The 26,699-nt window shown below is 57.8% G+C and overlaps 1 protein-coding gene across 4 annotated transcripts in view; it reads right to left on the reverse strand.

Moving 5' to 3' along the window:
- Nucleotides 1-26,699, reverse strand: part of sipa1l3 (signal-induced proliferation-associated 1 like 3) — a 46,634-nt gene that overhangs the window by 18,709 nt on the left and 1,226 nt on the right. The window contains exons 1-8 of one of the 4 annotated variants that reach the window (XM_088911582.1): nucleotides 11,249-11,337; nucleotides 10,714-10,789; nucleotides 3,538-5,098; nucleotides 2,773-2,903; nucleotides 2,012-2,200; nucleotides 1,577-1,751; nucleotides 766-869; nucleotides 338-495 (exon numbers count right to left, since the gene is read on the reverse strand). In XM_088911582.1, coding sequence (XP_088767708.1) covers nucleotides 338-495; nucleotides 766-869; nucleotides 1,577-1,751; nucleotides 2,012-2,200; nucleotides 2,773-2,903; nucleotides 3,538-4,891 — 2,111 coding nt within the window. In that variant the 5' untranslated portion in view covers nucleotides 4,892-5,098; nucleotides 10,714-10,789; nucleotides 11,249-11,337. Of the gene's footprint in view, nucleotides 1-337; nucleotides 496-765; nucleotides 870-1,576; nucleotides 1,752-2,011; nucleotides 2,201-2,772; nucleotides 2,904-3,537; nucleotides 5,102-10,713; nucleotides 10,790-11,248; nucleotides 11,338-26,699 lie in introns of those variants that run through there. The other 3 variants (XM_088911580.1, XM_088911581.1, XM_088911583.1) reach the window with 3 other exon arrangements.

The following is a 26,699-nucleotide window of genomic DNA, read 5'->3' on the forward strand; positions in this document are numbered from 1 at the left end:
CCCTGCCTGCCCGCGGTGACCCCCTCACACCCCGCCCTGCCCGCCCACAGTGACCCCCTCGCTCCCCGCCCTGATCCCCGCCCTGCCCGCCTGCGGTGACCCCCTCACACCCCGCCCTGCTCCCCGCCCTGCCCGCCCGCGGTGACCCCCTCGCTCCCCACCCTGCTCCCTGCCCTGCCCGCGGTGACCCCCTCACACCCCGCCCTGGCTGCCCGCGATGACCCCTGCTCCCTGCCCTGCCCGCCCGCGTTGACCCCCTCGCACCCCACCCTGCCCCCCCGCAGTGACCCCCGCGCCCCGCCCTGCCCGCCCGCAGTGACCCCCGCGCCCCGCCTACCTGTAGCAGACGCCCTCGGTGCCGGGGTTGTGCACGCGCACGATGATGAAGACGTGCTGGAAGTGGGAGCGGATGTTCTGGGGCGTGAAGGGCAGCGCCCCCGGCTCCTGGAAGACGATCGTCACGATGTCGTTTCCGATGTGCCTCTTGCGCAGCAGCTGCGGGAGGGGGGGGAGCGACGCTCGTTACTACAGAAGTGGGCCGCCACCGAGTTTTGGGAAATCAAAATCCCCACTGATAGCTGGTGTGTGGGCAGTGTACTGGCGCACTCTGGCTGGCGTTGCATCATCCAGGTGGGGCTGCACAGTGGTGGTGGTAAGGATGACTTATTCTTACTTATTACTATTCTCACTATTACTTATCCTACTTATTACTTATTATTTAAGCCCAGCTCAAACCCGTGTTACAGAGCCGCCCTGGGGCCTCACCTGCTGCGGGTTGTTGGGCATGTAGGGGAGCATGGTGGACACGTGGAACATGACCTCGTAGTCCTGGTAGCAGGTGTAGAGCGAGTGGGTGCCGGTGGAGTCCGCTGCAGAGAGAGCACACACACAGGTCACCCTTGCACAGCGGACAGTCTCCACACCCTGCATCCTGATTCACCTCCTCCATCCACGGCAGACAGCAGACAACTGCTGTCTCACAAACTATTATAAAAAGTTCATGAATTGGTGGATACCATTTTCTCAGAATGAGGGTGTGAACTCTGCTCGTCTGAGGTGTAATGTTGCACAGGCCTACAGTATATATCACTTTCAATTATTTCCATTGATAGTGCATTACAACATATGGCATACGATGCACACACGCTATTACATCTCAAGCAGCAAGGGAGAAGGCAGGGTGTAAGGGGGTCAGGAGCACCTGGTCCAGCCGCATTGACACAACACCAAGCACAAAACGGAGCAGACACTAGCACACTCGCTCGGTCTGGCCTGGTGCGTTACACAGGGCCCGTCAAAGGCGGGCACAAAGAAGGCTCGTAACAACAACCAAGCAAGCTGTGGGAGTGCTGCTGGGGGATCGGACAGCTCCATTGCACGGGTTTTTGGGAGGGAGGGTCATTGTTTTAATGCGGCGGGGCTGCGTGCTCGACCTGACCACAGCGCAGACAGCGAGAGTGGGCAGCAGTCCGGCAGGACTCCGGGCTGAGAGGAAGACAGCCAGGGGCGGGGGTAGTGGCAGAGGCAGGAGCAGAGGCAGGAGCAGGGCCAGGAGCAGGGCCAGGGGCTCCCTTACTCTTTGTGTCCAGCTGGGCTGCGTACTTGCTGAAGCCCTTGAGGCAGACGCGGTCCCCCAGCAGCGAGAGAAAGGTCTGGAAGGCCGGGGTGGCCTCCTCGTTGTTGTACATCTCCTCCTCGGTGCTCTGGGCCGCCCGGCACAGCAGGATGCCCACCTTGTGCTTCTTGCTCAGCTGCAACCACAACAAAGTCAGAAGCGAGGATCAATTCCACTGACCGCACCCCGGTGCACACAAAGACGGCATCACTCATCGTTCCGCTTCAATGCATTAAGAGTGGTGGGTGTCTGCAACAAGGCACCAATCCTCATTTCAAAACTCCAGAGGTTAGTGACCACACCAGGCAAGTCTGACCCACTGGCCGCCTCATCTGGAGTTTCTTGTGTAGAATCTGACCCGGTGCTGCGGGCACAGAGGGCACGGCGGGCACTCACCCCCTGCTCGTCCAGCTTGATGAGCTGCTCGGTGACCTTGGCGGTGCTGAGCGCCAGCCGCAGGCAGTGGGCGTTGAGCTCGGGCACCACGTACTCCAGCACGTCCTTGAGGGGCAGCCCGCGCACCGTGCCGTGCTTGGTGGTGGAGGGGATGGTGTCTTCCAGGATGGAGCCTCGCAGGGTCACCAGCTGAACAAAACAGGAAAAGGGAGACACCACTCCAGGTGAGCTCTCCAGCGCATCAGCTCACCAGGCTGGATCAGGCTCATCCTCCTGATGAAAGGAAAGCTACAGTGCGAAGATCAGGAGGATGAAGAACCAGAAAATCAAGCCTTGGGACAGAGCCCTCTACCGTGTGAAACAACACAGCTAGAGGCACAACACTAAGCATAAAACAGAGCCACTGCAAAGACCTCCCAACCCTTGCAAACAGCTGGCTGACTACTGCTCCGGGCTTCATGTCTGGCCTTTGCACTGCGACTGCAGAAATCTCTTTGTTTCGGGGACGGCTGTCCTGCCGAGACAGGACAGGGCTAGAGAGCTGGCCCCGGGAGTCCCCAGCTCAAACAACATGCACCCCCCCTTCAAACTCCTGCTGCCTTCGTCTCCTCGCCGCGCGCAGTGAAGGCTTTCAGCCTTCGCGCCTCTTCGGGGTGCAACCCTGGGAAACCTGCTGTGATCAATCAGCAAACCTTCTCCTCCTCTGATTCGCCGGCTCGGGGAAAAGGGGCGGCGGTACACAGAGGCGGTTGCCAGGTTACCTCACTGGTCCGGAAGATGATGCGATACTGGTACTGGTCCTTCAAATCTTTGGTATCCTCCAGCTTCTCCCTGCGGATGCTCACCGCCACGGGCCCCAGCTTCTCGTCCGTCCCAAAGTAGTTTGAGTGCTCTAGGGAGGGAGGGAGATGGCCATGGTGAGGACCACACAGTCCCAGAAAAAAGGAACAGAGCTTTTCCAAACTATGTGCTGTTGTCAGGTGGTGCATCTCACAAACACTATGAATTAGTTCATCTATCAGCGTACTGTACTGCAGCAGGCGTGGCTGATCACACACTCTCTTAATCTGTAACTCAGATACCCTGGGTTGGGTTACTCAGCCCGCTGGCAGCGCCAGAGTATCACCCACACCTGCGCTGTGCAATGCTTCCACTGTCGCCTATCGGCTGTGACATCAGAGATAAACAAGGGAGCCAGTGACTATATGGAAGTCCTTCCGGCCGAGCTGAGAGGAGAGCCCAGGACTGACGCCCTGCGAGCCACTGCGCCCGCCCACACCAGCAGCTGGTCAGGGCCCGGACTTTGCCCTCCGGTTATCGCCCGGGCACCCGGACAGGCCTCGCCCCGCCAGCTCCCTGTCACCTGGCGCCCCTGCCAGCTCAGGCTGCTGCTTCCTGGCTCCACAACGCCACGCGCCCAGCTGGGAGAAGACTGCTGGCGAGGAAGCCCAGGCTGCAGATCCTCCAGAGTGCCACCTCGCCCGCCCGCTCCACACCGCGGGGAGCAGAGCCCACACTGGCCTTACCTTTGCCGTGGAACCAGCTCTGGTAGTAGAGGGCTCCCATGTCGACGTGCTCGATGCTGTAGTGCTGGAGTCGCTCCAGGCGGGTGCTCTGCTGCTCGGCGGGCACCTCCAGCACCGAGACGCTGGCGTTGGTGCAGCGCGGGTGGGGGGCCGGCTCGAGGAAGCCCGCGGCGGCCCCACCCTCTCCCGCGCCGGCGCCCGAGGACTTCTGGAAGCTGACGCTGCGCTCGCCCTCGCCCCCCACCTCGTTGCGGAAGTGCGGGCAGCTGAGCAGCAGCTGGTTGCTGGTGCTGTCGCCCGGGTCGGGCTCCAGGTTGTCCTTGCAGCTCAGCTCCTCCGTGCTGGCGAAGCCCGGCTCCAGCCCGCCCAGCGCCGCCGCCCGGGAGGCCGCCAGGGGCACGGCGGAGGCGGCGGAGGCGCCCGTGGCCGTGTTCCGGCGCTGCGCCACGGAGGCGCGGTTGGCAGCAGCCTCGTGCAGGTCGAACAGCAGGCTCTGCACGTCGTAGTGGGCGAAGCTCCGCGGGCACAGCCAGGGCTTGCCGGGCTCGGGGGGCCGCCCCTCCTCGGGCTCCGGCCCCGGCCCCCTGCTGCCCAGGCTGTCCATCTCGCCCCGGCTGCTGCTCCTCAGCTTGCGGAAGATGGAGGAGGAGGAGGAGGAGGAGTCGTGGCCCCCGCTCTTCTTGCGCGCCCGCTCCGGCCCCCGGGAGAGGCCCAGCGGGGCGCCGGGGGGCTGGGGCTTGCCGTCCGCCCGCAGGAGGTCCCCCAGCTGCTCGGGCGCGGCGCTGCGCTGGTCCGGCAGCTCCTGGCGGAACTCGTTGAGCATGTCGAAGAAGCTCTTGTCGGGGACGCCCTGCACGTCGATGGAGGAGGTGCTGCCGTACTCGCGGAAGAGCGCGCCCCCCTGCAGCCGGGCCTCCGGCGGCTCGCCGTCGTGCTCGCTCAGCGTGACCTCGCTGCTGCTGCGGTAGCGCAGGGGGGCGAAGCCGCGGCCGGCGGGCGACCGGGGCACCCCGTCGTGGAACTCCACGTCCTTGGATCGCCGCCGGGGCAGCCTGGCCAGCACCGCCCGGGCGCCTGGGCCCCGGCACGCCGGCCCGTTCTCCGGGGGGCAATCCCGCGACAGAAGGGACTCCCGCGAGGGGTCCCTCCGGGGGGGCCAGTCGGCGATGCGGGCCCGGACGCCCATCTTGGGCACCGCCGGCGGGGGGCCCGAGAGGCGGGGGGGGTCGTGGGGGGCCGCCGTGCCGTTGGAGAGCCGGAACGGAGCGGCAGGGGGGGCGCCGGGCGGGGAGCAGCACCCGGGACCCCCCGCGTCCATGGCAAGCTCATGGTGAGACACTCGGTAGCTGGTCATAGTCCGCGCGGTGGCCGGGCCGGTGCCAGGAACGGGGCGCGCATCTCTGTCCGGTTCTGGCAGCTGGAAGACGAGCTGGAGGGTGCGGGGTGGGGGGGGGTGGCGTTGTGCTCAGAGCCTCTTCCTACTGCACCCCACCAGCATGCTCGTGGCGGGCCCCTCTCTCCTCCTCAGCCACGCAGCGCCTTGGCGTCTCCGTCTGCCCTCCTGCTGGGAACGAGAGAGCGGCAGGGTTACGAGCTGCACGGGGGCCCAGTGAGCTGAACCCCACACATACTCCTGCTGTCAGCCGTGTGCTCACCCTTCCGAGTTACCCAGCGTCCTCTGGCTCTGACTGAGCTCAGGCAGGAGAAGGCAAGCAGACAGCGAGACAGCAGGGGCCTCAGCGGGCCGGGCTGCGGGGGAACTCCATTTCCACCCAGCGTCAAGCACAAACCCCCAGCCTCTCTCCCTCGCACCCCGAGGGCATGGGGCGAAAACCCCTCTCTGACTGCAACTGCAGAACCCCCTTTCCTGCGAGACTCGCCTCTGTGCAACTGTGGCTTTTCCGCCCTTCTGCCTCTTGTCCTTATTTCCCCCTGCTCTGCTGTTTTCTCTCCTTAATCCCCTTCTCGGTATTCCCAGTGGTTCAGGGGCTGTTTTTTTAAGAAACTTCCAGGGCAGCCCCGAGAGAGAGCAGGCAGAGCAGGCAGGGCAGACAGGACAAGCAGAGAGACAAACAGGGCAAGCAGACGGGGCAGACAGGGCAGGCAGAGCAGGACAAGCACAAAATTGTCAGTAGGCTCTTGGAGCACTGGGAGGAATGTCCTGACATGTTCAGTTTCAGCTTCAATGGTGGTGGAAAAAATGAAAGAATCAAATGGAGGCAAGGAGACTGTTGGGATCCTGACAAAAACACACAGAGCCTAGCAGACAGCTGGCACTCAGTCCCCAGATCTGAGACACCCAGCGGGCAGACCGTCAGGGCAGAGACAGGCCTTTCACTGCGCAGCACACAGCAGTACAGTGTAGTCTATCACTGCGCAGCACACAGCAGTACAGTCTATCACTGCGCAGCACACAGCAGTACAGTCAATCACTGCGCAGCACACAGCAGTACAGTACAGTCAATCACTGCGCAGCACACAGCAGTACAGTCTATCACTGCGCAGCACACAGCAGTACAGTCTATCACTGCGCAGCACACAGCAGTACAGTACAGTCAATCACTGCGCAGCACACAGCAGTACAGTCAATCACTGCGCAGCACACAGCAGTACAGTACAGTCAATCACTGCGCAGCACACAGCAGTACAGTCAATCACTGCGCAGCACACAGCAGTACAGTACAGTCTATCACTGCGCAGCACACAGCAGTACAGTCAATCACTGCGCAGCACACAGCAGTACAGTACAGTCAATCACTGCGCAGCACACAGCAGTACAGTGTAGTCTATCACTGCACAGCACACAGCAGTACAGTACAGTCTATCACTGCGCAGCACACAGCAGTACAGTACAGTCTATCACTGCACAGCACACAGCAGTACAGTACAGTCTATCACTGTGCAGCACACAGCAGTACAGTGTAGTCTATCACTGTGCAGCACACAGCAGTACAGTCTATCACTGCGCAGCACACAGCAGTACAGTACAGTCTATCACTGCGCAGCACACAGCAGTACAGTCAATCACTGCGCAGCACACAGCAGTACAGTACAGTCTATCACTGTGCAGCACACAGCAGTAGTCTATCACTGCACAGCAAACAGCAGTATAGTCTATCACTGCACAGCACACAGCAGTACAGTGTAGTCTATCACTGCGCAGCACACAGCAGTACAGTACAGTCTATCACTGCGCAGCACACAGCAGTACAGTACAGTCTATCACTGCGCAGCACACAGCAGCACAGTGTAGTCTATCACTGCGCAGCACACAGCAGTACAGTCAATCACTGCGCAGCACACAGCAGTACAGTGTAGTCTATCACTGCGCAGCACACAGCAGTACAGTGCAGTCAATCAATGCGCAGCACACAGCAGTACAGCGCAGTCTATCACTGCGCAGCACACAGCAGTACAGCGCAGTCAATCACTGCGCAGCACACAGCAGTACAGTCTATCACTACGCAGCACACAGCAGTACAGTCTATCACTACGCAGCACACAGCAGTACAGCGCAGTCTATCACTGCGCAGCACACAGCAGTACAGTCAATCACTACGCAGCACACAGCAGTACAGTCTATCACTGCGCAGCACACAGCAGTACAGTCAATCACTGCGCAGCACACAGCAGTACAGTACAGTCTATCACTGCGCAGCACACAGCAGCACAGTGTAGTCTATCACTGCGCAGCACACAGCAGTACAGTCAATCACTGCGCAGCACACAGCAGTACAGTGTAGTCTATCACTGCGCAGCACACAGCAGTACAGTCAATCACTGCGCAGCACACAGCAGTACAGTCAATCACTGCGCAGCACACAGCAGTACAGTACAGTCTATCACTGCGCAGCACACAGCAGTACAGTGCAGTCTATCACTGCGCAGCACACAGCAGTACAGTCAATCACTGCGCAGCACACAGCAGTACAGTGCAGTCTATCACTGCGCAGCACACAGCAGTACAGTGCAGTCAATCACTGCGCAGCACACAGCAGTACAGCGCAGTCTATCACTGCGCAGCACACAGCAGTACAGCGCAGTCAATCACTGCGCAGCACACAGCAGTACAGTCTATCACTACGCAGCACACAGCAGTACAGCGCAGTCTATCACTGCGCAGCACACAGCAGTACAGTCTATCACTACGCAGCACACAGCAGTACAGCGCAGTCTATCACTGCGCAGCACACAGCAGTACAGTGTAGTCTATCACTGCGCAGCACACAGCAGTACAGCGCAGTCTATCACTGCGCAGCACACAGCAGTACAGTCAATCACTGCGCAGCACACAGCAGTACAGTACAGTCTATCACTGCGCAGCACACAGCAGTACAGCGCAGTCTATCACTGCGCAGCACACAGCAGTACAGTGTAGTCTATACTTCTGTGCCAAAGGAAAAAAAAAATGCTGACCGATGGTACTTTCTCTTACCCTTTACACACTTTGACACCTTAATGCTCCCATGAGCGTATCTGTAAAACCGAGGTCCTGACTCTCTGTGGTCATTAAAAATCCCAGGGCGTTTCTAGAAAAGAGTAGGGGTGTAACCCCGGTGTCCTGGCCAAAATTTCCTATTGGCCCTTACCAATTATGGCCTCCTAATAATCCCCCTCTATTAATTGGCCACATTACTCTGCTCTCCTCCCCACTGATAGCTGATGTGTGGTGAGCGTTCTGGCGCACTATGGCTGCCGTCGCATCATCCAGGTGGGGCTGCACATTGGTGGTGGTGGAGGGGATCCCCATTACCTGTAAAGTGCTTTGAGTGGAGTGTCCAGAAAAGCGCTATATAAGTGTAAGCAATTATCATTATTATTATTATTATTATTATTATCTGTGTTTTGTCCAGCACAGACACCCGAATTAACAGAGCGTCTGTGGTCAGGATCAGATTGCCCCATCCTCCAGGCTGCCAGGCTGCTGTGGTTTACACAATTGATCACAACCATTTTGTTTGCTACTGGGGACCTAATAAGATTTAAAGCATAAAAAATGTTTTCCAGGGCACATATCCGCACTGTGCACGCAATATGAGGAAATGTGTCACCTGAAGAGACAGCAGGCTGGGAAGTGTGTCTCTGCTTGTTTTGCAGCTCTACCGAGGAGCAGGGCAAAACTGGAAAGCAAACCTGCCCCCAGTCTGTCAGAGCACATGACACAGTAGGTGTTTGTGCCTGCTCCATTTTGTGCCAGATTGTCACGCCTGAAATGAAGTCCAGGCTGCTTGTTTATGTAAGGCAGGCTGTGACATTTCATTATTTCAACCATTATTCCAAAACATATTTTTTATAAGCATCACAAAAGAGGCTTAAAATTGAGAACAAGTGCTGTCTAACAGCAAGGCTGCTAACGCATTATTTTTTGTTTTTTTTAACTGATGCCTCTGTCATCAGGCGAAATAATGCTGGCGGGCACCAGCTCCTACAGACAGCCAGGCTATACCAGCTGAGCCCAGAACACGGGAGGGGGCACAGGCTGTTGCCACAGGGTGCTCAGTCAGCCATCAGCAGGATGGGGAAGATCTGATGAGATGTGAAGGCTTTCAAAAAGTTGCTAACAAGCTAGAGAGAAGCAGGGAGGTCATGTGTACAACTCATGTGTCTTGTGTAACTGTAACCTGTCTGCCGCGTGCCAACTCTGCGATATTCGGGAACTCGGACACGAGCATCACCCCGTTAATGTCTGTCAAGTCCTCAGAGCCGGAGTACAGCCACAGCATGCGTGCGGGAGCAACGAGGCACAGCGCTGGCACAGAGTTCCAGTCGACAGCCAGAAGCAAGTGCACTCCGAGCTGACAGGCAGGAGCTGACAGCGCAGACAGAATCACACAACCGCCCAACAGCGAAGGAAAGAGCCGAGCCACCGTGTCTCTCTGGATCAGCCTCGTCTACCAGACCCTCATCTCCGCAGGGTTTGAAATCCGAACACCCACGCACTTTAACGAATTTAAAACTGCCTCTGCTACCGCATCTTAAATCAACAGCTATCCATCTCTCACGTAGGCCAACATATTGGCGTGGATTCACTGTGAAAGCTTCTCTTTTCACCTAAAAAGTGAGAAAGCGTCGCTTTTGTTTAGAATCCATTTCACATTACAGCCTCTTTCGCTGCGCTTCGAAAACAAGCCTGGCTCTGACTCCGCGGCCTCCCCAGCGGGTTACAGAACCCAGACTGCAGCTACACGCATGTCTCTCGCATGCAGCTCTGCGGACTCGTGTGTCTGGTGTTTGAGGTGTGCGGGCTCCACCCTGCCGTCTGGGGAGGGCGGGTGTGCCGCCGGTGGCCCCAGCACGCCCCTGCACAGACGAGCGCGCGAGAGCAGCATCGTGGCGCAGTCCCCACCGTGACGGCACGGACGAGACGGGTCACAGGAACAGGCTGAGTGACGGATCGGGGCAAACAGCTCCACTCTCGTGTGGATCCTGCGAAATCCCGCAAACAGGAGCAGAGGCTCAGAGCTGCTCTCCCATGCACCGCTACGGCACCGGAGGAGACAGCAGCACCTAAAACGGACATCCACTGCCAGGCACAAGCATTGAAGCTGACGCATCTGGGCGAGAAAACACCGTTTTCCATCGTGTCTGCTTTGTTAATACCAGTGTGCCCAGATGATGCCCCCCGACTGTGACGCGGGGGGGGGGGGGGGCACAGAGGTATAATGCATCACTCTGAGGTTGAAGCTGCAGAATAAGCCAGTGTGTTGCTTCAGACAGTGATCTCGCCAAACCCTGGGGCTCTGGCTAAAGCTCAAGCTGAGGACTGTTTCATTCAATTCAGGATCCCCCTGGAGTTGAAATGGCTCAGTCATTTCTTGCTTCTCCACCTGCAAGTCAAGAACACCTCTACTGTTCAGATAAGACATAAATAAAAGTTATTAACACTTAACAGTAGCACCACTGTCACAGGTCCCAAATAGAACTGAGCCTCAGAAAGGGCACAGGCCCAGCAGCTTTGCAACAGGTACTTGATTTCAACAGAACAAAAGTATCAGATGACCTACGCCTTAAGACACATCGGGGTTCCTCTGAGAAAGACGACCAGAGCCAGAGACTCTCTCTGCTCATTGTTCTCTTTCGGAGTAATTTGGGACACAGACCAGGTGAACCACACCACACCAGTTGGCCACCCACAATAGAGGGGAACGCAGCACAGAATAAGCTCTGGTATCTTACCCTTCTGGTCAGCAGCAGCAGAGAGCCGTGTCCTTCCTCTGCCTGCGTCCTGGACTCGCAGCGTCTCCTCCGCGCCCTGAGAAAGGCACACACGGGACCCGTGAGCTTTCGCCTCGGTCTGCCCCGGCCAAGCGGTTCTCTCCTCCTCCCCCGCCCCGCTCGTCTCGCGCAGAACCTGCCCCCCCACCCCGAGATCCGCCGATTCCCGGGAAGCTCAGCCAGCGGGAGGGCCATCGGTGAGAAATCGCCGGCTTGCTGGCGTGACCGAATTCTGAAAGCATGCTCCGGAGGGAGGGGAGGGGAATTTGGGGAAACGACAGGGATTTTCTTGGGAATGGGGTTTTTAGGACGTGGCCAGTTTTGTACGCTCGTACACTCTTACACACATCAGCTCCGTGTCTCAATACGACTCAGTTACACCGTGGGGGCAAAGGTGACCTCATAGCTCCCTCCCTTCTTGAGCAGCTCTTTAATTACTGAGACAAACAGTACAGGTGGGTTAATTATGCAAATGAAGCTGAATTAGCAGACACACCTTGGACTCTCTCCTCCTGATGCCAGCGAGATGCCCAGGGCAGGGTGGAAGAAACCTGCTGTTGTGATGAGACACGCCCCCCCTCCCTGCCAGAGCTCTCCGTCTTAACTTAGTAACCCCCTCCCGCCCCATTAAAAACCCTCTCCCTCTCCCTCAGCTGGGTTTCTCTTGGGACTGTTTGTGGGAAAAAAAAACATTAATGAAATAAACCTGATCAATTCTACCTTTAGGAACTGTTAACCCTGTTGCCCCAGGTTCGAATCCTACTCCTGTGCGGAGAACTGTTGGTGGACTTCCCAGCACCCTGTCACAGTGTGCACACACCGGCACACACACAGACACACAGCCCTGTCCCGACACACAGTCACCGGCCCAGGTTAGCGGTAGAGGGACCAAGAGCACGATGCAGGTACGCCTTCATCAGGACCCCCGGGGTGTCCACCGCAGACCCCAGCAGGCTGGCGCAGGCTCTGGGTGAGCCCTTGGCAGTCTACTCAACAGAATCTGCCTGGAGCCGAGCCGGCCCCCCTCAGCTCTCTCTCCCAGTGATGCCGCATGTTTGACCTGGCTGCCCACGTACAAACAGGGCTGCAAACAGACACGCCCGACAGAGACTGCATTCCACCTGTCTCCGGCCGCCCAGGGCGACGTGGAGCAACCCCACAAGAGAGACCGCAGCCCTTTGTCCTCGGACGAGCCGGATCAGCAGCAGGGAACAAAGCCGCAAGAAAAACACGGCGCTCCCGCAGGCGGCTTCTCTCCGCCAACAGCAACAGCGGGATCGCGCCGCCAAACCCGCGGGCGATCGCCAAGGGGCGCGCCCCCGCACGCTCACAGGTCCCGGAGAACAGAGCGATCGGCCACTCCTGTCCGGCCGGTTGGCGGTAGCTCATCGACCCCACCCACGGGGCTGGGAGTCAGGCCAGCGTGGCAGGGAGTGGAGGACAGGAGTGGAAGTGTCCTGGCCAGGGGGACTTGGGGGGTGAGTGCCAGGGCTGACAGAGGCGTCAGCAGGACTCTGATGTGGGAAGGGAGGAGGCTCGGGCCTGCCTGAAGGGCCATCGCATACAGCCCTATCACCCCACTCACAGCTGGCAGCCCACTGGAGCTCAGCAGGCGTGAGCCTGGCCAGTACCTGGATGGGAGACCTCCTGGGAAAAACTAAGATCGCTGCTAGAAGAGGTGTTAGTGGGATCAGTAGGGGGCGCTCACCCTGCAGTCTGTGTGGGTCCTCATGCCCCAGTATAGTGACGGGGACACTAGACTGTAAAAAGGCGGATGAGACACAAAACCGAGGTCCTGACTCTGTGTGGTCATAAAAAACCCCAGGGCGTTTCTATAAAAGATTAGGGGTGTTACCCCAGTGTCCTGGCCAAATCTCCCCCTGGCCTTTACAAGTCATGGCCTCCTAATAACCCCCATCTCTGAACTGGCTTCATCCCTCTGCTCTCCTCCCCACTGAGAGCTGGTGTGTGGGGAGAGGACTGGAGCATCATCCAGGTGGGGCTGCGCGCTGGGGGTGATGGAGGGGATCCCTAAAAAGCACTTTGAGTGGAGTGTCCAGAAAAGAGCTGTACAAGTGTACTATCAGCGATACTATCAGGAAGTATTACTATCAGCGGTATCCTGTCCTTGTGGTCTTTCACTGATGCCCTGCACCGCTGTGCTGCTGCTGCTTCTGCCGGAGGGCCTGTGTGTCACGTTCATTAGTCGTCAGGGCAGAAAGACCAGAGTATCTCCTGCAGAGGAGCTGTGAAAGCCAGGGAGGGGGGCGTGTCAGACTCCAGAGCGCCCCCCAGCCAGGCTGTCCTGCAGCGAACGTGGGAACTCAGAGTTTTCCCTCACAAAGGCACGTTGTTCAAACAGGCCCCCCTGCATTGTGAGCCGATTACAAAAGAGAAAAAGGACCTGGTCACTGTTTGCTGACGAACCGGTTGGGCAACATAACGAGGCACTTACGAACGCAGCCCTGACGGAGCTCCGCTCCAAACTTCCTGCTCACACAGCCACTGCTGCCACCCCCAGACTGCCCCGGGGCACACAGCCCTCCCTAGCGCCCCCTAGGGCTGTCCCATGCAGCACTGCTCCCTCTGACGCCCTGTAAAGAGGGGATCAGCGTGAAGCCCAACCCCCCCCCCCCCCTCGTGTGCAGTCAAATGCTCCACCTTCCACAGCGAGAGAGGCCAGGGGGCAGAAATCTGACACAATTTGGGCGGGGGGGGCAGAATGAGGAAATTCAGACATGGAAGCAGCAGAGGACAGTGGAAATTCAAGAGTACCAACACTTCTCTCAAATCCAGACAGAGGACACCGCGGCGCAGAGCTCCACACTAGTGCTAAACGGTTCAAGCTGTGTCACTATCACAACAGAAAAACAAGATCCTAAAATTCCTAGCAAGAAAAAACTTATTTTAGAACTGCCTAAGGCTGACAAAGAAACTATTGCTTACACTTATATAGCACTTTTCTAGACACTCCACTCAAAGCGCTTTACAGGTAATGGGGATCCCCTCCACCCCCACCAGTGTGCAGCCCCACCTGGATGATGCTCCAGTCCTCTCCCCACACACCAGCTCTCAGTGGGGAGGAGAGCAGAGTGATGAAGCCAGTTCAGAGAGGGGGGTTATTAGGAGGCCATGAGGGGTAAAGGACAGGGGGAAATTTGGCCTAATGGGAAATTACAGATCTTCAAATCCATACATCACCAGGACCAGATGATATTTTCCACCAGGACCCAAAGAAACACAAAATCGTATTTATAAACTATAAGCGAACATCGTGTAGGAGGCACAAAACATTAAACCAGAGTTTTACCCAGCAATTGGAAAACTGGGAACGGCTGACCTGTGCTCAAAAAGATCAGCCTGACACTCTGCTACACAAGAAGTACAGGAGAGATTCATTACAGTGAAACCGAAAGAGTTTCTGTATGGTATTCATCTCTGGGGACAGTCCACACAAGCTGAGAAAGTTAAACAGGATCTGCCTTTTCCTTGTCATGCCACCAACAGCTGGGACACATACTGTCCAACCAGAACTTCCAATATAACAGGTTCAACAATAGTTTTGCAGAACGCGAAGGCGCCCAGTGAAATCTTTCATGAAAGGTGGATTCCTGATCTAGGAATTGATCCGATTGCTGCAGCACCATCAGAGATCAGGACAACAGCTCTTTCTGGCCGACGTCTGTGATGGTGACTCTGGCACACTTAGGAAACCCATGCAGTTAGCAGACTACCCCGAAAGAGGAGGTGTAGTAAAATACTGGAAAGGAGACATTAACGGACTTCGTGTTCAAGACACCTAGCTCACGAGCTGCACAGTCTGCTCAGACTATTGTGTAGCCACACAATGCTGGGGTATTTAGTTAAGAGTGTAGTACTGAAACCAAAGGAAGTAACACTGAGTTTATACAAAGCACTAGCTAGATTCCTGTGCACAATTCAGGGCTCCACCACAGCCTGCTATCATCAGCTGTAGCCTCACATTAGGGGTGACCTCAAATACCGCTACTCCTAACTCCCTGAACTGATCAAACTTACTGAACGTTCACAGCAATAAGGATCCCAGGGTACCGGCTGGTCACGTGCAGCAAAGCCCCTTCGCTGGAATACCAGGCTCACGGTGACACAGACTCCGCCAAGCTTCCACCACAACAGCAGGGGCTCTGTGGGGACAAAGCCGCCAGGCCCTCCCCGAGCGGCACTCGCGCGCGCACACACAGGGGCACCATGGGAACGATCCGCAGGAGTGCTGGGGGTGGGGCTGAAAGAAACTCCCTGCAGAACAAAGGGGACTCACAGGCTCCGGCTCCTGCCCGGCTCTCTGCCTCCTCAATGGCACCATTGAAAACCGGCTCTCTGGTAGAGGGCTCACCCTGCGCCCCGCGCCCCCGCTACAGTCACACACACACCCCCCACCGCTGTCCGATGAGCCAGCAGGGGGCATCAGACACCAGGCCAGCTCATCAGAACTAAGGAACGCGGACGGCCTGCAGCACGGAGCCACCCTACAGAAGCGCACCTCTCCCGGACGCTCCAGTCCGATTCGACACGCCACGCCGGCGAGACAGAGGGAGCCTGGCAGGCGAACCCCAGCCAGCCTGGCAGCACGAGGAGAAAGGTGGGCACAGGGGAGATGAGGAGGGAGCACTCAGATATCGGCATGCAGGTGGAGTGAACAAAGGCTGAACACAGGTGATTCTACAGACAGGAGTCCACAAGGGAAAAAAAACGGGATTCTTTCCAAAAAAGCAAGGATCCACCCCCAAAGAATACTCTTTCTCTGGGAAACACAGCACCACTATCTCTCACCCCCCCTCCTCCGTCCCCCCTCTCCCCCCCCAGTGCAGAGACTTGGCTGGCATAACCAGCTACAAGAAAACCACTTCTAACTGCAGGGAGCTCTGGGAATATAAGCCTCTCTTCATACCCTGCCTTTGTCCCGGGGAAACGTGATCTGGAGCCACTCAGGGGCTGGGCTGCGCGGCTCGCTGGGAAGTGAGGTGCTGTAATCGGGGACCTCTGGCAGGGGAATGGGGGCGCGCACTGCCGCAGAGCTGCTAGCGGCAGCCCCCACGCTCTTCGATCGCTCCCCAAGGGGCTTGAGGGCCCTGCGGCCAGCCGGCCCCAAGGAACGAGAAATAAAAGCTAAAGGAAAAGAGACCATAGTGACACATGACTCTTCCTGAGAGGAATCTCTGCAAAAACCTCCCTGCAGCATCCGTGGAAGTCCCTGCTTGTGCACGAGCCCAGTATAGACACGGCGGAGTTTCTGCCCACTGAGTTCCTCGCTGGGGCCTGTACTGGAGACAGACAGCAGTTTCCCATCTGCCTCGCCCTCTGGTCACTGGGCACGCTCACCGACAAGGTCAAAGTACACGTGCGCGGCTTGTGTATGGAGGGCTACAGGCTGCAATTCATCCCTGGGATGAGGGCCCACTGCGCCCTGCCCCTCGGACGGGCTCACTCACGCACAGCGAGGCTCGTCACACACATGAACTCCTCCCGCCCCATTCCCTGGCCATCGCGTGAGGGGACAGCTTCCCACAGAAGGAACAGGGCAGCACAGGTGGCAGAACACAGAAGTGTCCTGCAGGCCACTGGGCACGGCCAGCTGGGAGAGGGGCCTGTGGCTTTAGGAGGTTAGAGAACGGGGAATGTATCTAGAGGAATCGCCCCTTCCTTCAGTCTGCCCTGATCACAGCCTGTCCACACAGGACAAAATCGTTCAACTGCGTCTGGAGACAACAATCACAGGAAACAGCTGCGTCCCCGAAACATCTGCCGGCTGATCATCCAGAGGAGGGCCGGAGCGCTCAGCGCCGCTCCATCCCGATTAACTTCGGAAAAGGACAGAACTGCAGGGTCTTCTCCAGCGCAGACTTGGAACGGCCTCTCCCGTTCTCGCGAGCCCCAGCTCCCCGCCGGAGTCTGCTCCGCTCGCTGGCTCCCAGGCCTTGTTCCCAGCCCCCTCCGGGACGCCTGCACCACGAAGAATGCGGTTTAAAAATAAATGCGCGGCGCATTGTGCTGCAGAGAAAAGGAAGGGGGCACTGGAAAAAGCTGAAACACACAGCCCTCTCAGACCGCTCTCTGCTGCCGCTCCAGCGCTGCGCCTGTCCAGCCCAGAGAGACAGGAAGCCACAGCTTCCACAAGAAGAATGTGCTGCTGTCATTTGTGTGCCGGGCGAGCTCCTCCTGCGGTCTTCCTGTGGCTTTGAGGCTCGCTCGGGACTCTGCCACAGCGCGCAGATTTGCCTGAGTCGGCAACTCCGGGCCGAGACGGCGGAGCGGAGCTGCCGAGCCCCTCGGCGCGCCAGCGACCCCGGCTGCCGCGCCCCCCTTCCCAGCTGGGGGCCGAGAGAGAGACGGGGCGCGCGGCCCCACCAGGAAGCGGCCAGGCTAGACACAGAGAGGAGCCTCGACCAGCGCGCCCTGCCCTCCAAGCGCAAACCTCCTTCTCCGACGAAACACTTTCCAAACGCAGGAGAAGAGCGCAGCAGAGGAGAAGTCCGGCCCTCTGTGGTTTGGATTCAGACACATCCTCCCTGGAGAGGAGAGCAGGGAGGCTGCAGCTTCAGAGCTGCTGGAGCAGCACACATCATGGCAGCACTCCCCGAGAAGGAAGCCCTCCCATTCCGTGCGCGACGTGCGCCCGTGGGTCGGAGGGGTCCACCTCACCGCCTTCCCTGCGCCCGCCGAGAGAAGCCCCTCGGGACGGCGCAGGGTGCCGGCCTCCACACGGGCCGATGCAGCCCGAACGCGCCCGCCTGCCGGCGGGGCCTAACGGGAAGCGTTTGGGATGGGCCCACGTCTGGGGAAGGCCTTCGTCCAATTAAATGAAAACAACCGACAGCGGCCGGATTCCAGCTGGACAGACACCGGGGCGCGGGTTCAGGCACCCCCAGGATCATGAGTCACCGCACAGGTCCGCGAAGAGACCGGCGCCGTCAGCCCCGCGCGCTCTGTAGCCCCTGGGCGGGGGACGGGGGATAAGGGGCAATTTCCTCCAGGAGGAGGAACGCCAAGTGAACCCATAAACACTGGCACAAGAGCAGGGATACAGCTGGATCGCAGCAGACAAGCGTGCGAGGACGAAACCCGAAAGACAACACAAGACAAAATCAAAGCCCAGTTCCGCCCTCTGCTCTTCCATGGCTGAAACACTCCGTCAGGAGACACTCCAGAAGATCCCGACTCAGGAGGATTGGGGACAAGGTGTTTCCAAGACCTCACACGCGGGTGAAGCCCAGAGGCCTGACCCGACCCGACCCGGCCGGGCATCAGTAGAGCAACGCCAGCTACTGCCCTGGCATCCGAGCCATCCCTGCCACACGAGCAACCAGGACTCAAACACGGCACGCAGGATTTCACTTTAATGTCGAAAGGACACTCTGTCCCTGTGCCCTCGGAGATCTTTTAACAGATGCCCCCTTCACTTTCTGGTCAAACAGAAAACATGAAAAGCTCCCACACGTCTCACACACGCCTTAAGAATCCGATTAGGGTCCTTTTCTGGTTTTGTGAGCCTCAAAACCGGGGAGAAACGAAACTGAACTCAACTCCTCCAGCTCACAGTCTCCTTCAGTTTCCCCACAAGTGTTCCTGGAGCTGCAGAGTGGGGGCTCAGCACACCGACGCCAACCCCAGCTCAGGGACAGAGACCCCCCCCACTGGAGAGCAGTGTCCCATCTCACAGCACCGTCGCCGCTGGCCAGCCGTGGGAGTGAGTGTGAGTGCGTGCAGAGGCCAGTGCTGGTGTTTACCTGCCGGTCGGCAGACGTGAGCCAGGCAGCCACCCACAGCACACCTGCTCGGCGTGCCAACGCAGCGCAGCGCGTCGCTCCCGGCACTCGGCATGCTGCCCAGAGCACACAGCACACTGCACAGAGCACAGAACAAACCACAACACCGAGCTCACAGGACAGAGCTCTCTGCACAAAGAACACAAGGCAGAACAGCACAGAGAACGGAGCGCACATCAGATTTCATAGCTAGGACCACAGCACGGAGCTCCTGGTACACCTGCCTAGCTCATTCTCACACAGCAACACTCTGCAGAAACTACACTGCCCCCTCCCTCCCCTCGCACTACACCATACGAGAAAAGCCATCAATCCGAACCCTAACCCAGTCCAAGCCTGACAACCCCCTGCAGGCACTGCTGTGCTCTACACCAGATTAGAACTCAATAGAGGTCCCCGTTCATGTCATGTCAAAACTACATTTGAATACTGATCCGATCCAACCAGTTCAGCCCCTTTACTCACCTGAAGTCAAACTCTGTTCACTTCGGGCCTGCGAGAGCCCAAGGAGCATCGGTTCAAATGAAACTGCAACTTCAGCAAGAAGGTGAGCCCAGCAACACTGAAGACTCACCTATAAGGCTCTGCATGGCTTGGCACCTCAGTACCTGTCTGAAGTATTATCACCCTACTCCCCACCTCGCAACCTTCGCTCTTCTAACTCTGGTCTCCTCACTGTCCCCCAAGCCCGTCTACACTCTATGGGTGACAGGGCCTTCTCCTGTTATGTCCCCAAGCTCTGGAACTCTCTGCCAAGGATATCAGAGAGTCACCTTCTCTAAACTCCTTCAAATCCAGACTCAAAACCCTCTTCTTCAGAAGAGCCTTTACTGAACTGGTTCCACTCTTCACCCCTCTGCTTTTCTTACTACCACCATCCACGGTCTCCTCTGTGTATTGTAATTGTGTTTTATCTTGTGTATTCTTTTTATTCATGTTGTTGTCATTCTGTAAAGCGCTTTGAGAAGCCACCTTTAAAGGCGCTATATAAAAAAAAGTTTTTTATTATTAACATGACCGCAGGACGGACAAGGCTCTCTGCTCCCTTCCACTGCAACAGAAACACGTCCGCCCCGTCCAGGAAAGGACCAGGAGGAATGCCTTCCCCGCAGCTGGCTTCTTACTCAGCGCTGAGCAATCTGTCCCGCGTGGCCCTTGACGCGCTCTGTCAGCAGGCCTTCCCCAAGCAGGACTGTGAGCATAAAGACCAGGACCTGGGGTAACTCCTCCTCCTCTGGGAGAAAGCCGCTCCAGAGCGCTGGGGCCCGAGCGATCAGAGAGGCAGACAGGCTGAAGACACGCAGCTTTCCGCAGCTCTCGTGAGAACCCGCTGTGAGGGCCCCTAGGGGCCCCAGCTGGGGGCCCGCCTGTGCTGCAGCTGTGACCATAACGACTAGACAAGCCCCAAGACAGCCGGTTCTGCCGCCCTGCGGCCCAGGGCAAGGGCTGGAGCGGCTCCGGATCCGGCGGGTTTGGAGCGCAGCAGAGCCGCGATGGCCTCGATTCAACCGCAGACGAGGGCGAGGCAGGAAGAGAAGCGAATTGTGGGGGTTAGCCTCGCATCTCGCCTGGAGCCTCCGGTGTGAAGGGCAAACTGGCTTCCCTCTGCTGAGCACTTCCAGTGGATCGTGCACGGATCCGGGTGACTGACTGATGCCCGAAATCCTCTTGGTGAGCCCTCCTCCCGCGACGAGGATGCCACAGCTTCCCAGGAGCCATTCCCAGAGGGAGCACAGGGAGCAGGGACCCGGGACACGGGTCCTATTTAGAGACGCCAGGGAACTCCACCGCCATTTAGCCAAAATGACTCTGAGGTAGACGGATTCTGGAGCGCCAGGAGAAAACACACGGAGAACCAGGGAGGGCATGCAAACTCCGCACAGGAGGTACCCCGGGCTGGAATTGAACCCGGGACTGAGCTGTGAGGAAGCAGCACTAACAGGCTGACCACATAGATCACGTTCATGTTCAAGAGCTCTGAAGCAGATGCACACTCGTCTTTGACAGCTGAATATATATTCCACAGAGCTCCCAGGTCCCACACTGCCCTGAGCCCCCAGACGCTGAGCCGCTTCAGCTCATGCATCTCTGCTTTCCCCAGTCTCAGCACGGGATCCAGAGTCGCACTCAACGACAGCCGGACTGGGACGCTAGGTGAGCAACCGACATGCTCCTTCCTCCAAACGGCTTGCAGACAGAGCAGCAGTGAGATGTGCTGATAATACTGATCCACCCAGAAGCAACCAGCTCAGAAAGCTAACCAGGCGCTGGGGGGCCGGTGCAGACAGGGGGGCAGGGCAGGCAGAGGATCCAGGAGCCTGCGGGGATGGCTGGACACACTAAGTGGCGGGGACAGGGCCTGCAGAATTCGAGCCCAAACCCTAGAGGAGCTGCAGTGTCGCATGGCTTGAAAATAAGTTGAGTTGCTGACTAAACTGGTACAGCTCCACCCTACCTGTCAGATCTAATCCCTGATCTAATCGGATAATCAGATCCCTGATGCAGATAGAGCTCTCTGGTCACCAGCTCCAGGGAGACACTGTGCTCCCTGATGCAGACGGAGCTCTCTGGTCACCGGCTCTAGGGAGACACCGTGCTCTCTGATGCAGACAGCTCTCTGGTCACTGGCTCTAGGGAGACACTGTGCTCCCTGATGAAGACAGAGCTCTCTGGTCACTGGCTCCAGGGAGACACTGTGCTCCCTGATACAGACAGAGATCTCTGGTCTCAAGCTCCAGGGAGACACTCTGCTCCCTGATACAGACAGAGCTCTCTGGTCACTGGCTCTAGCGAGAGCACTATGCATCCTCTACCCGAGCCAGACAATGCTCTTTCTTGATTTGTTTAGCAGCTTTTCTATTCCTGGAACAGTTCTTTAGGAGATGCTTGTGGAAGATGTATGAAACAAGCTTTAACATTGCCATTGCCAAACAATTTAATTTGATTTAAAGACTCCTGGAGGGTGTTCATTCAACAATGTCTAGGGTCTCCCTGTGCTCTTCTGTACGCAGGTTCAGTTCCCTGTCCTGCTCTTGAACCCGAGAGGAGTTTTGCTTCAAGTCTCTCTGGCGAAAAACAACATGAAACCTACTGCATATTTAATGCGAGCTGTGTGCACAACAAATATCACATTACAGGACTGTGCCCTGAAATAAAAACGACACCAAATGCCTGTTCAAGAGCCGGCCCTGCCAGATGGCGTTTTCCAGCCGGGCGAGCCCACGCTCTCGGGAACGATGCCCGGCGTCAGGCCGGCCGCCAGCGACACCCGGCCCCGCAGCCGGAGAAGGAGGCCGTGTGCCAGCGCCGGTGCCAGCCGGCGGTGAAAGAGCAGCCCCGCGGGCACCAGTCGGAGAGCTGCGGTTTCACCGGCGGCTCAGCCACCTCAGTCCCCGGCCTGGCCAGCTCTCAGCCGGGCTCAGCGGGGAGAGGCAGCGCTGGAGAGTCAAGACCAGCAGGTGGCGCCCTGCCTTCCCTGCACACTGGACCCTCCAGCCTGAGGCCCTCGCGTGATGGCAGAGGGAGGCGTGGGCAGGTACCCTCCGCTGTGAGGACTGCCTGCCGCGTGTCCCTCCTGATGCACGACTGGCCTTCAGAATCGCACCCCACCTGGTAGATCACATCAGCTCTTATTGCTCAGAGAGGCTTTCCTCTTGCTCCTTCCTGGCTCGTCCTGCTGCCTCCAAAGCTCCACGAAAGAATGTGCCAATCAAGGCAAAGACTTAATATCCTTTCTCGGGCACGGGGATCCCCAGATGAAGGGGGCAGAAGGGCGACTCGAAACGTAATCGCCCGTCCGGCATTTCCCGAGATGAAACACGCCTGCCGTTCCCAGCAGGACCAAAGCACGAGTCCCCGGACGCGAGTCGGGCGCCAAGAGGCGACGTCAAACCCAGCCGCGGCAGCCAGAAGCCCCCCATCCGAGAGAAACTGCCTGCAGACCCCGGTGTCTTTAACGCAGGGGGACTCCGGGGTCTGGCTCGGTGACAGCTGACAGACAGGGCGAGGAGGGTGCGACAGCCTGGGCGCCCCGGGGGTCATGGAGGGTGGACAGGAGGGCCGTGCCGCGGTGGGAGAACGGGCACTGGATTCACCTTCTGGGATGCAGGCCTCTCCGATTCCAAGCGCACCACGATCCGGGTCGATTCATCTCCTGCCACCCAGCAAGACCGGGTCTCCTCTCGGCGCCGCGCTGCATCAGCAGGCATCTTGAGGACGACTCCCCTTTTAACAGGGAACTGTCAGAAACTGTTTATAGACAATACCTCCCTCCGCAAAATAAACAGGCAAGAGCCGCTCGTCCACACAGCTCCAGCAGGCACACGCCACCTCCAGCAGGCTAACAGGAAGAGACAGGCCCGCCGCCCGCAGCGCACATCAGGACAGCGTCTCTTAACACCGCATAAAACCCGAATTTCCAATACAAGAGAAAAGGCAATGAAAAAAAGAATCATCTTAAAGACATCCCAACTGGAAAAAAGAGATGATGATCAAGCAACTGGACATTTGCCTTTTTTTTCCCGAGTGGAAAATAAATGTAACTGGACAACAGGAGATCAAAATATTTGAAATCCTTTTTCACCAAGCAAGGTTTTAGATTCAATGCTAGATTTGGGCTTAGTTCCCGTCACCTGACTTCTGACTTTCTTTTGCCTCCGATTTCCCTGTTTGATCCTCTTTAAGCTTCTGCCCGGCCGACCTGCAGCTGCAGATACTCTGTTTCTTTACATCAATTAGTGCTTAAAGCATTTTTTCCAGAGGTCTTCCTAGCGGACTAGGAATGAGGCACCCAAAGACAACTGGTTCGGAAACCATACAGACAGAGAGCACAAACAAAGCCAGCCGAACTGTGAAAGTGCTCTCCTTAACTCCTGTTCACAGCTCAAGAAGGTGTGAGCTTCCGACTGCAAAAAGGAGGCATTTTACACAAAGGGTGGTGGGAGCCTGGAACAAGATTCCAAGGGGAGGTGCCAGAGCCCAGTCCTAGATGTCCTTCAAGAAACAGCCAGGCAAGAACCTAGGAAAAACAACCTGGCACCCAGACAACTGGCACGATGGCCTGCTCCTGTTCCTAACCTGACTTATGATCTTATCGGCAAGGTAAATACGATAAGCAGAGATCTCAGGGGTCCACAGAAGCCAAAATCCTTGCACAGCTCTTGTGCGTCTGAGTGACACATTCCATAGCCCTTGCCTTGTTTTATTGGAAAGCGTTCAGAACTGGGTTCACAAAAGGCGCTACATTGGAATACTCTGACTGCTGTTATTATTATTAGCCCAGCTCATGCAAGCAGGCGAGCCTGAGCGCGCCGCTGCCTTCAACACGTTCGCTTTTCACTGCAAGTTCAAATGAAAAAGTCAACAGAAAAAAAAAAACTCTGGGCGAAACTACAGAGTGCAGCTGAGCTGGAGGCTTAAGAACAGTAACCTACCAACTCTGGCTGCCGGCCAGCTGCCTTCCCCTGGCAGTGGGTTAAAGTCCACCCATGTCTTTTAATCTGCAGCTCGCTCCCTCTCTCTCCCCGCGACGGCTGGCTCATCAAAGGAGCCCTTTGTAGGATGGAAGTCAGACAGATCGAGCAGTTTTACAAGCAGCGCTGCGAGGCGAGAGTTTGACGGCCTTCTGCGCGCGCGGAGCCCTCTCTCCTGCCCCCCAGCCTGGCTCTTCTGTCGACAGCGAGTTTCAGCCCCCCCCCCCCCCCCCTCCCTGTCGCACGAGAGGAGCAGGGCTGCTTGTCAGGCTCCGCGGCGCGCACACGCCTGCCATCGGAGGAGTCCTGAGGAAGAGGAGCTCGAGTCTGAGAGCTCAGGAGTCTGAAAAACGCAGACACTCTCTCTCTCGCCCCAGCAGAAGCAGTACTGATCCGGGACACCCCGACCGAGCAGAACCTGTACTGAGGGCAGGACAGGTGCCAGGCCCAAGCTGAACAGGAGGCTGGCGCCCGACAGGCAGGGCGCAGGCACCGATTAACCCCCTGACCTTTCCAACAGCCCTCAGCCGCCCATCTCCTCCCCCTTGGGCCAGGCAGTGCCCTCGCCCTGCTTGTCTGCGCCAGTGCCCGGCTGGACCAGCCCAGCGCTTCGCACAGAACCCCGACCCGCGGCTGGGAACCCCAGGAAAGGAGGGACAGAGACAGGCTGCGCTCCAGGGCTGCAGACGGGCCAGAACTTTCAGCTGAGAGGGGTCTGGCGCTGAACACAGACAACGGGGCAGCACTGCTTTTTACTTAAGACTCCACCTGGCGCGCCTGGAGAAGTTCTGAACAAACTCAGAGTCGGAGCGCTACACACAGAGATTGGCACTGCCGCGCAGATCAGACTCCCCGAACTAGAACACCACAGGCCGGGTCACTGTCGGCCACAAACACAGAAGAGACTCTGGAAGAAGCAAGTCCTGAACCTCTTCCCTTTCAGCATCAGAAGCCCCCTGACCCTTGACTCTTGACCCTTGACTCTTGCTGGAAAACGGTCCCCCCCATCGTGGAGTCAGTGGGAGACGGAGGGGGGTCACTGGTGAGCAGCGCCTGGATCGCGTCCCCCAGAAAGCCCGGACTGGCCTGGCCTCCTGGACAGACAGGGTCGATGAGCCACATTAAGCAGCGTCGGAAATAAACTCCCCGACCTGTTTTTCCACACTTGCTGGGGCAACAAGCACTTTCCGTGAGAAAAGTCATGCTTCCAAAACACAAGCGCGGGTGACCTCTGACCTCCCCGCCCCAGAGCTATGAAGGCTCTATTAGATGCTTCCAGATCATTAAATTCTTGTTAGATGACATTCGTCTCCCATGGAAAACTGGGGAAAAAAACCCAAAACAGTAGTAACAGCCCTGCAGGGGTACACCCTTCAGGCGAAATTCCAAAGACTAATCAGCCGTCTCTTCCTGAAGGAAAACAAACCAGCCAACAGCCAGAAGGACAATCCGGATCAAACACGCGGCCGGAGACTCAGGAGTGCCGCTTCAGGTTCTCCTTCCTCTGACGTCTCACCGCCTGTCCGCCTCCTCCTCTTCCTCCCGTCCTGAGGCCCGAGTGCCCTTGGCCGGTCCTGCCCGCGTTCTGCCGGGCCGCAGGAAGGGGGTAAGAGGGGCAGGCGGGCCAGCCGACACGGAACCCAGCTGAGGGGTTTCTCCCTGCAGCTGCCCCAGGGGGGCCGAGCGGGAGGCAGCAGAGGAACGAGCCTCCGAGCTCTGCCCCCGGCCCGGGTACCAGGAGGGGGCCCGCGTCCGGGGGCTCAGTTTCCTCCGAGCTTGCAGGAGGCAGGGGGGGCGGCGTCCAGCGGCACCGAGCCCGCGGGCCTCCGTAGACCCCCTTCACCTACAGAGCCGAGCGGAGCCAGGTTCTCCGGCCCAGTCAGGACAGAACCAGCTGAGGGGAGAACCAGAGGGAACGGCACCGCACCGGGCCCCATTCAGAGGCACAGGGGACTGAGGTGTTTGTGCCCCCTCGGTTCTGTGCTTGGTGCTGTGCCCTGCGCAGCTCATTGCGTGCCCAGCGGGGCCGCTCGGCGCGCTACACCAGGCCTGGCATCTGCATTACTCCCTCCGCAGCTGGACAGCTGGACACTGGCCGCAGTGCCCGGACAGTCCCGGGAGCCTGCGCTCAACCAGGGCAGCGAGGAAAGAACTCCTGCCTTTCTTAACAATGTGTAGTTTGTGCCATTTTGCCCCACAGGTTGCTTAAGTAATCACCGACCTCCTCTCACCCACTGTGGCCTTTCTGAGCTGTTCTCCAGCGTCCGTTTTAAGTTTAACCCTAAAGCGTATCAGAGGGGCTCACCATGCGAGGGAAGAGACGGCGCTGTGTCTCCTGATGCTGCAATTATGGTACTTTGACAGAGGAGTCGGATTTTCACGTAGCGTGAAATGAAAATGGAGAAGACCACGGATCACAACCACAAGAAACAACCGCCTTAAAAAAAAAACTAAAACGCTGGAATCGGTCTCCGAGCGAAAAGTATGGCAAAGCTGGCGCGATTGCTAGTGACAAAGGCACTTAATGTTCAAGTTCTCCTGCCGGACCTCCAGCGTATTATCAGATAGGACCTATTTTAGGATGTGGCGTGTTATTTCCTCGAGGTGAAGGTCGGAAGTCGGGGGCTCAACGTGACTAATGCAGAGCGACACGCCGGCACAAACGGCACTCCCG

Source organism: Atractosteus spatula, chromosome 3 (genome assembly GCF_055471065.1).
Source record: "Atractosteus spatula isolate fAtrSpa1 chromosome 3, fAtrSpa1.hap1, whole genome shotgun sequence".
Taxonomy (NCBI): domain Eukaryota; kingdom Metazoa; phylum Chordata; class Actinopteri; order Semionotiformes; family Lepisosteidae; genus Atractosteus; species Atractosteus spatula.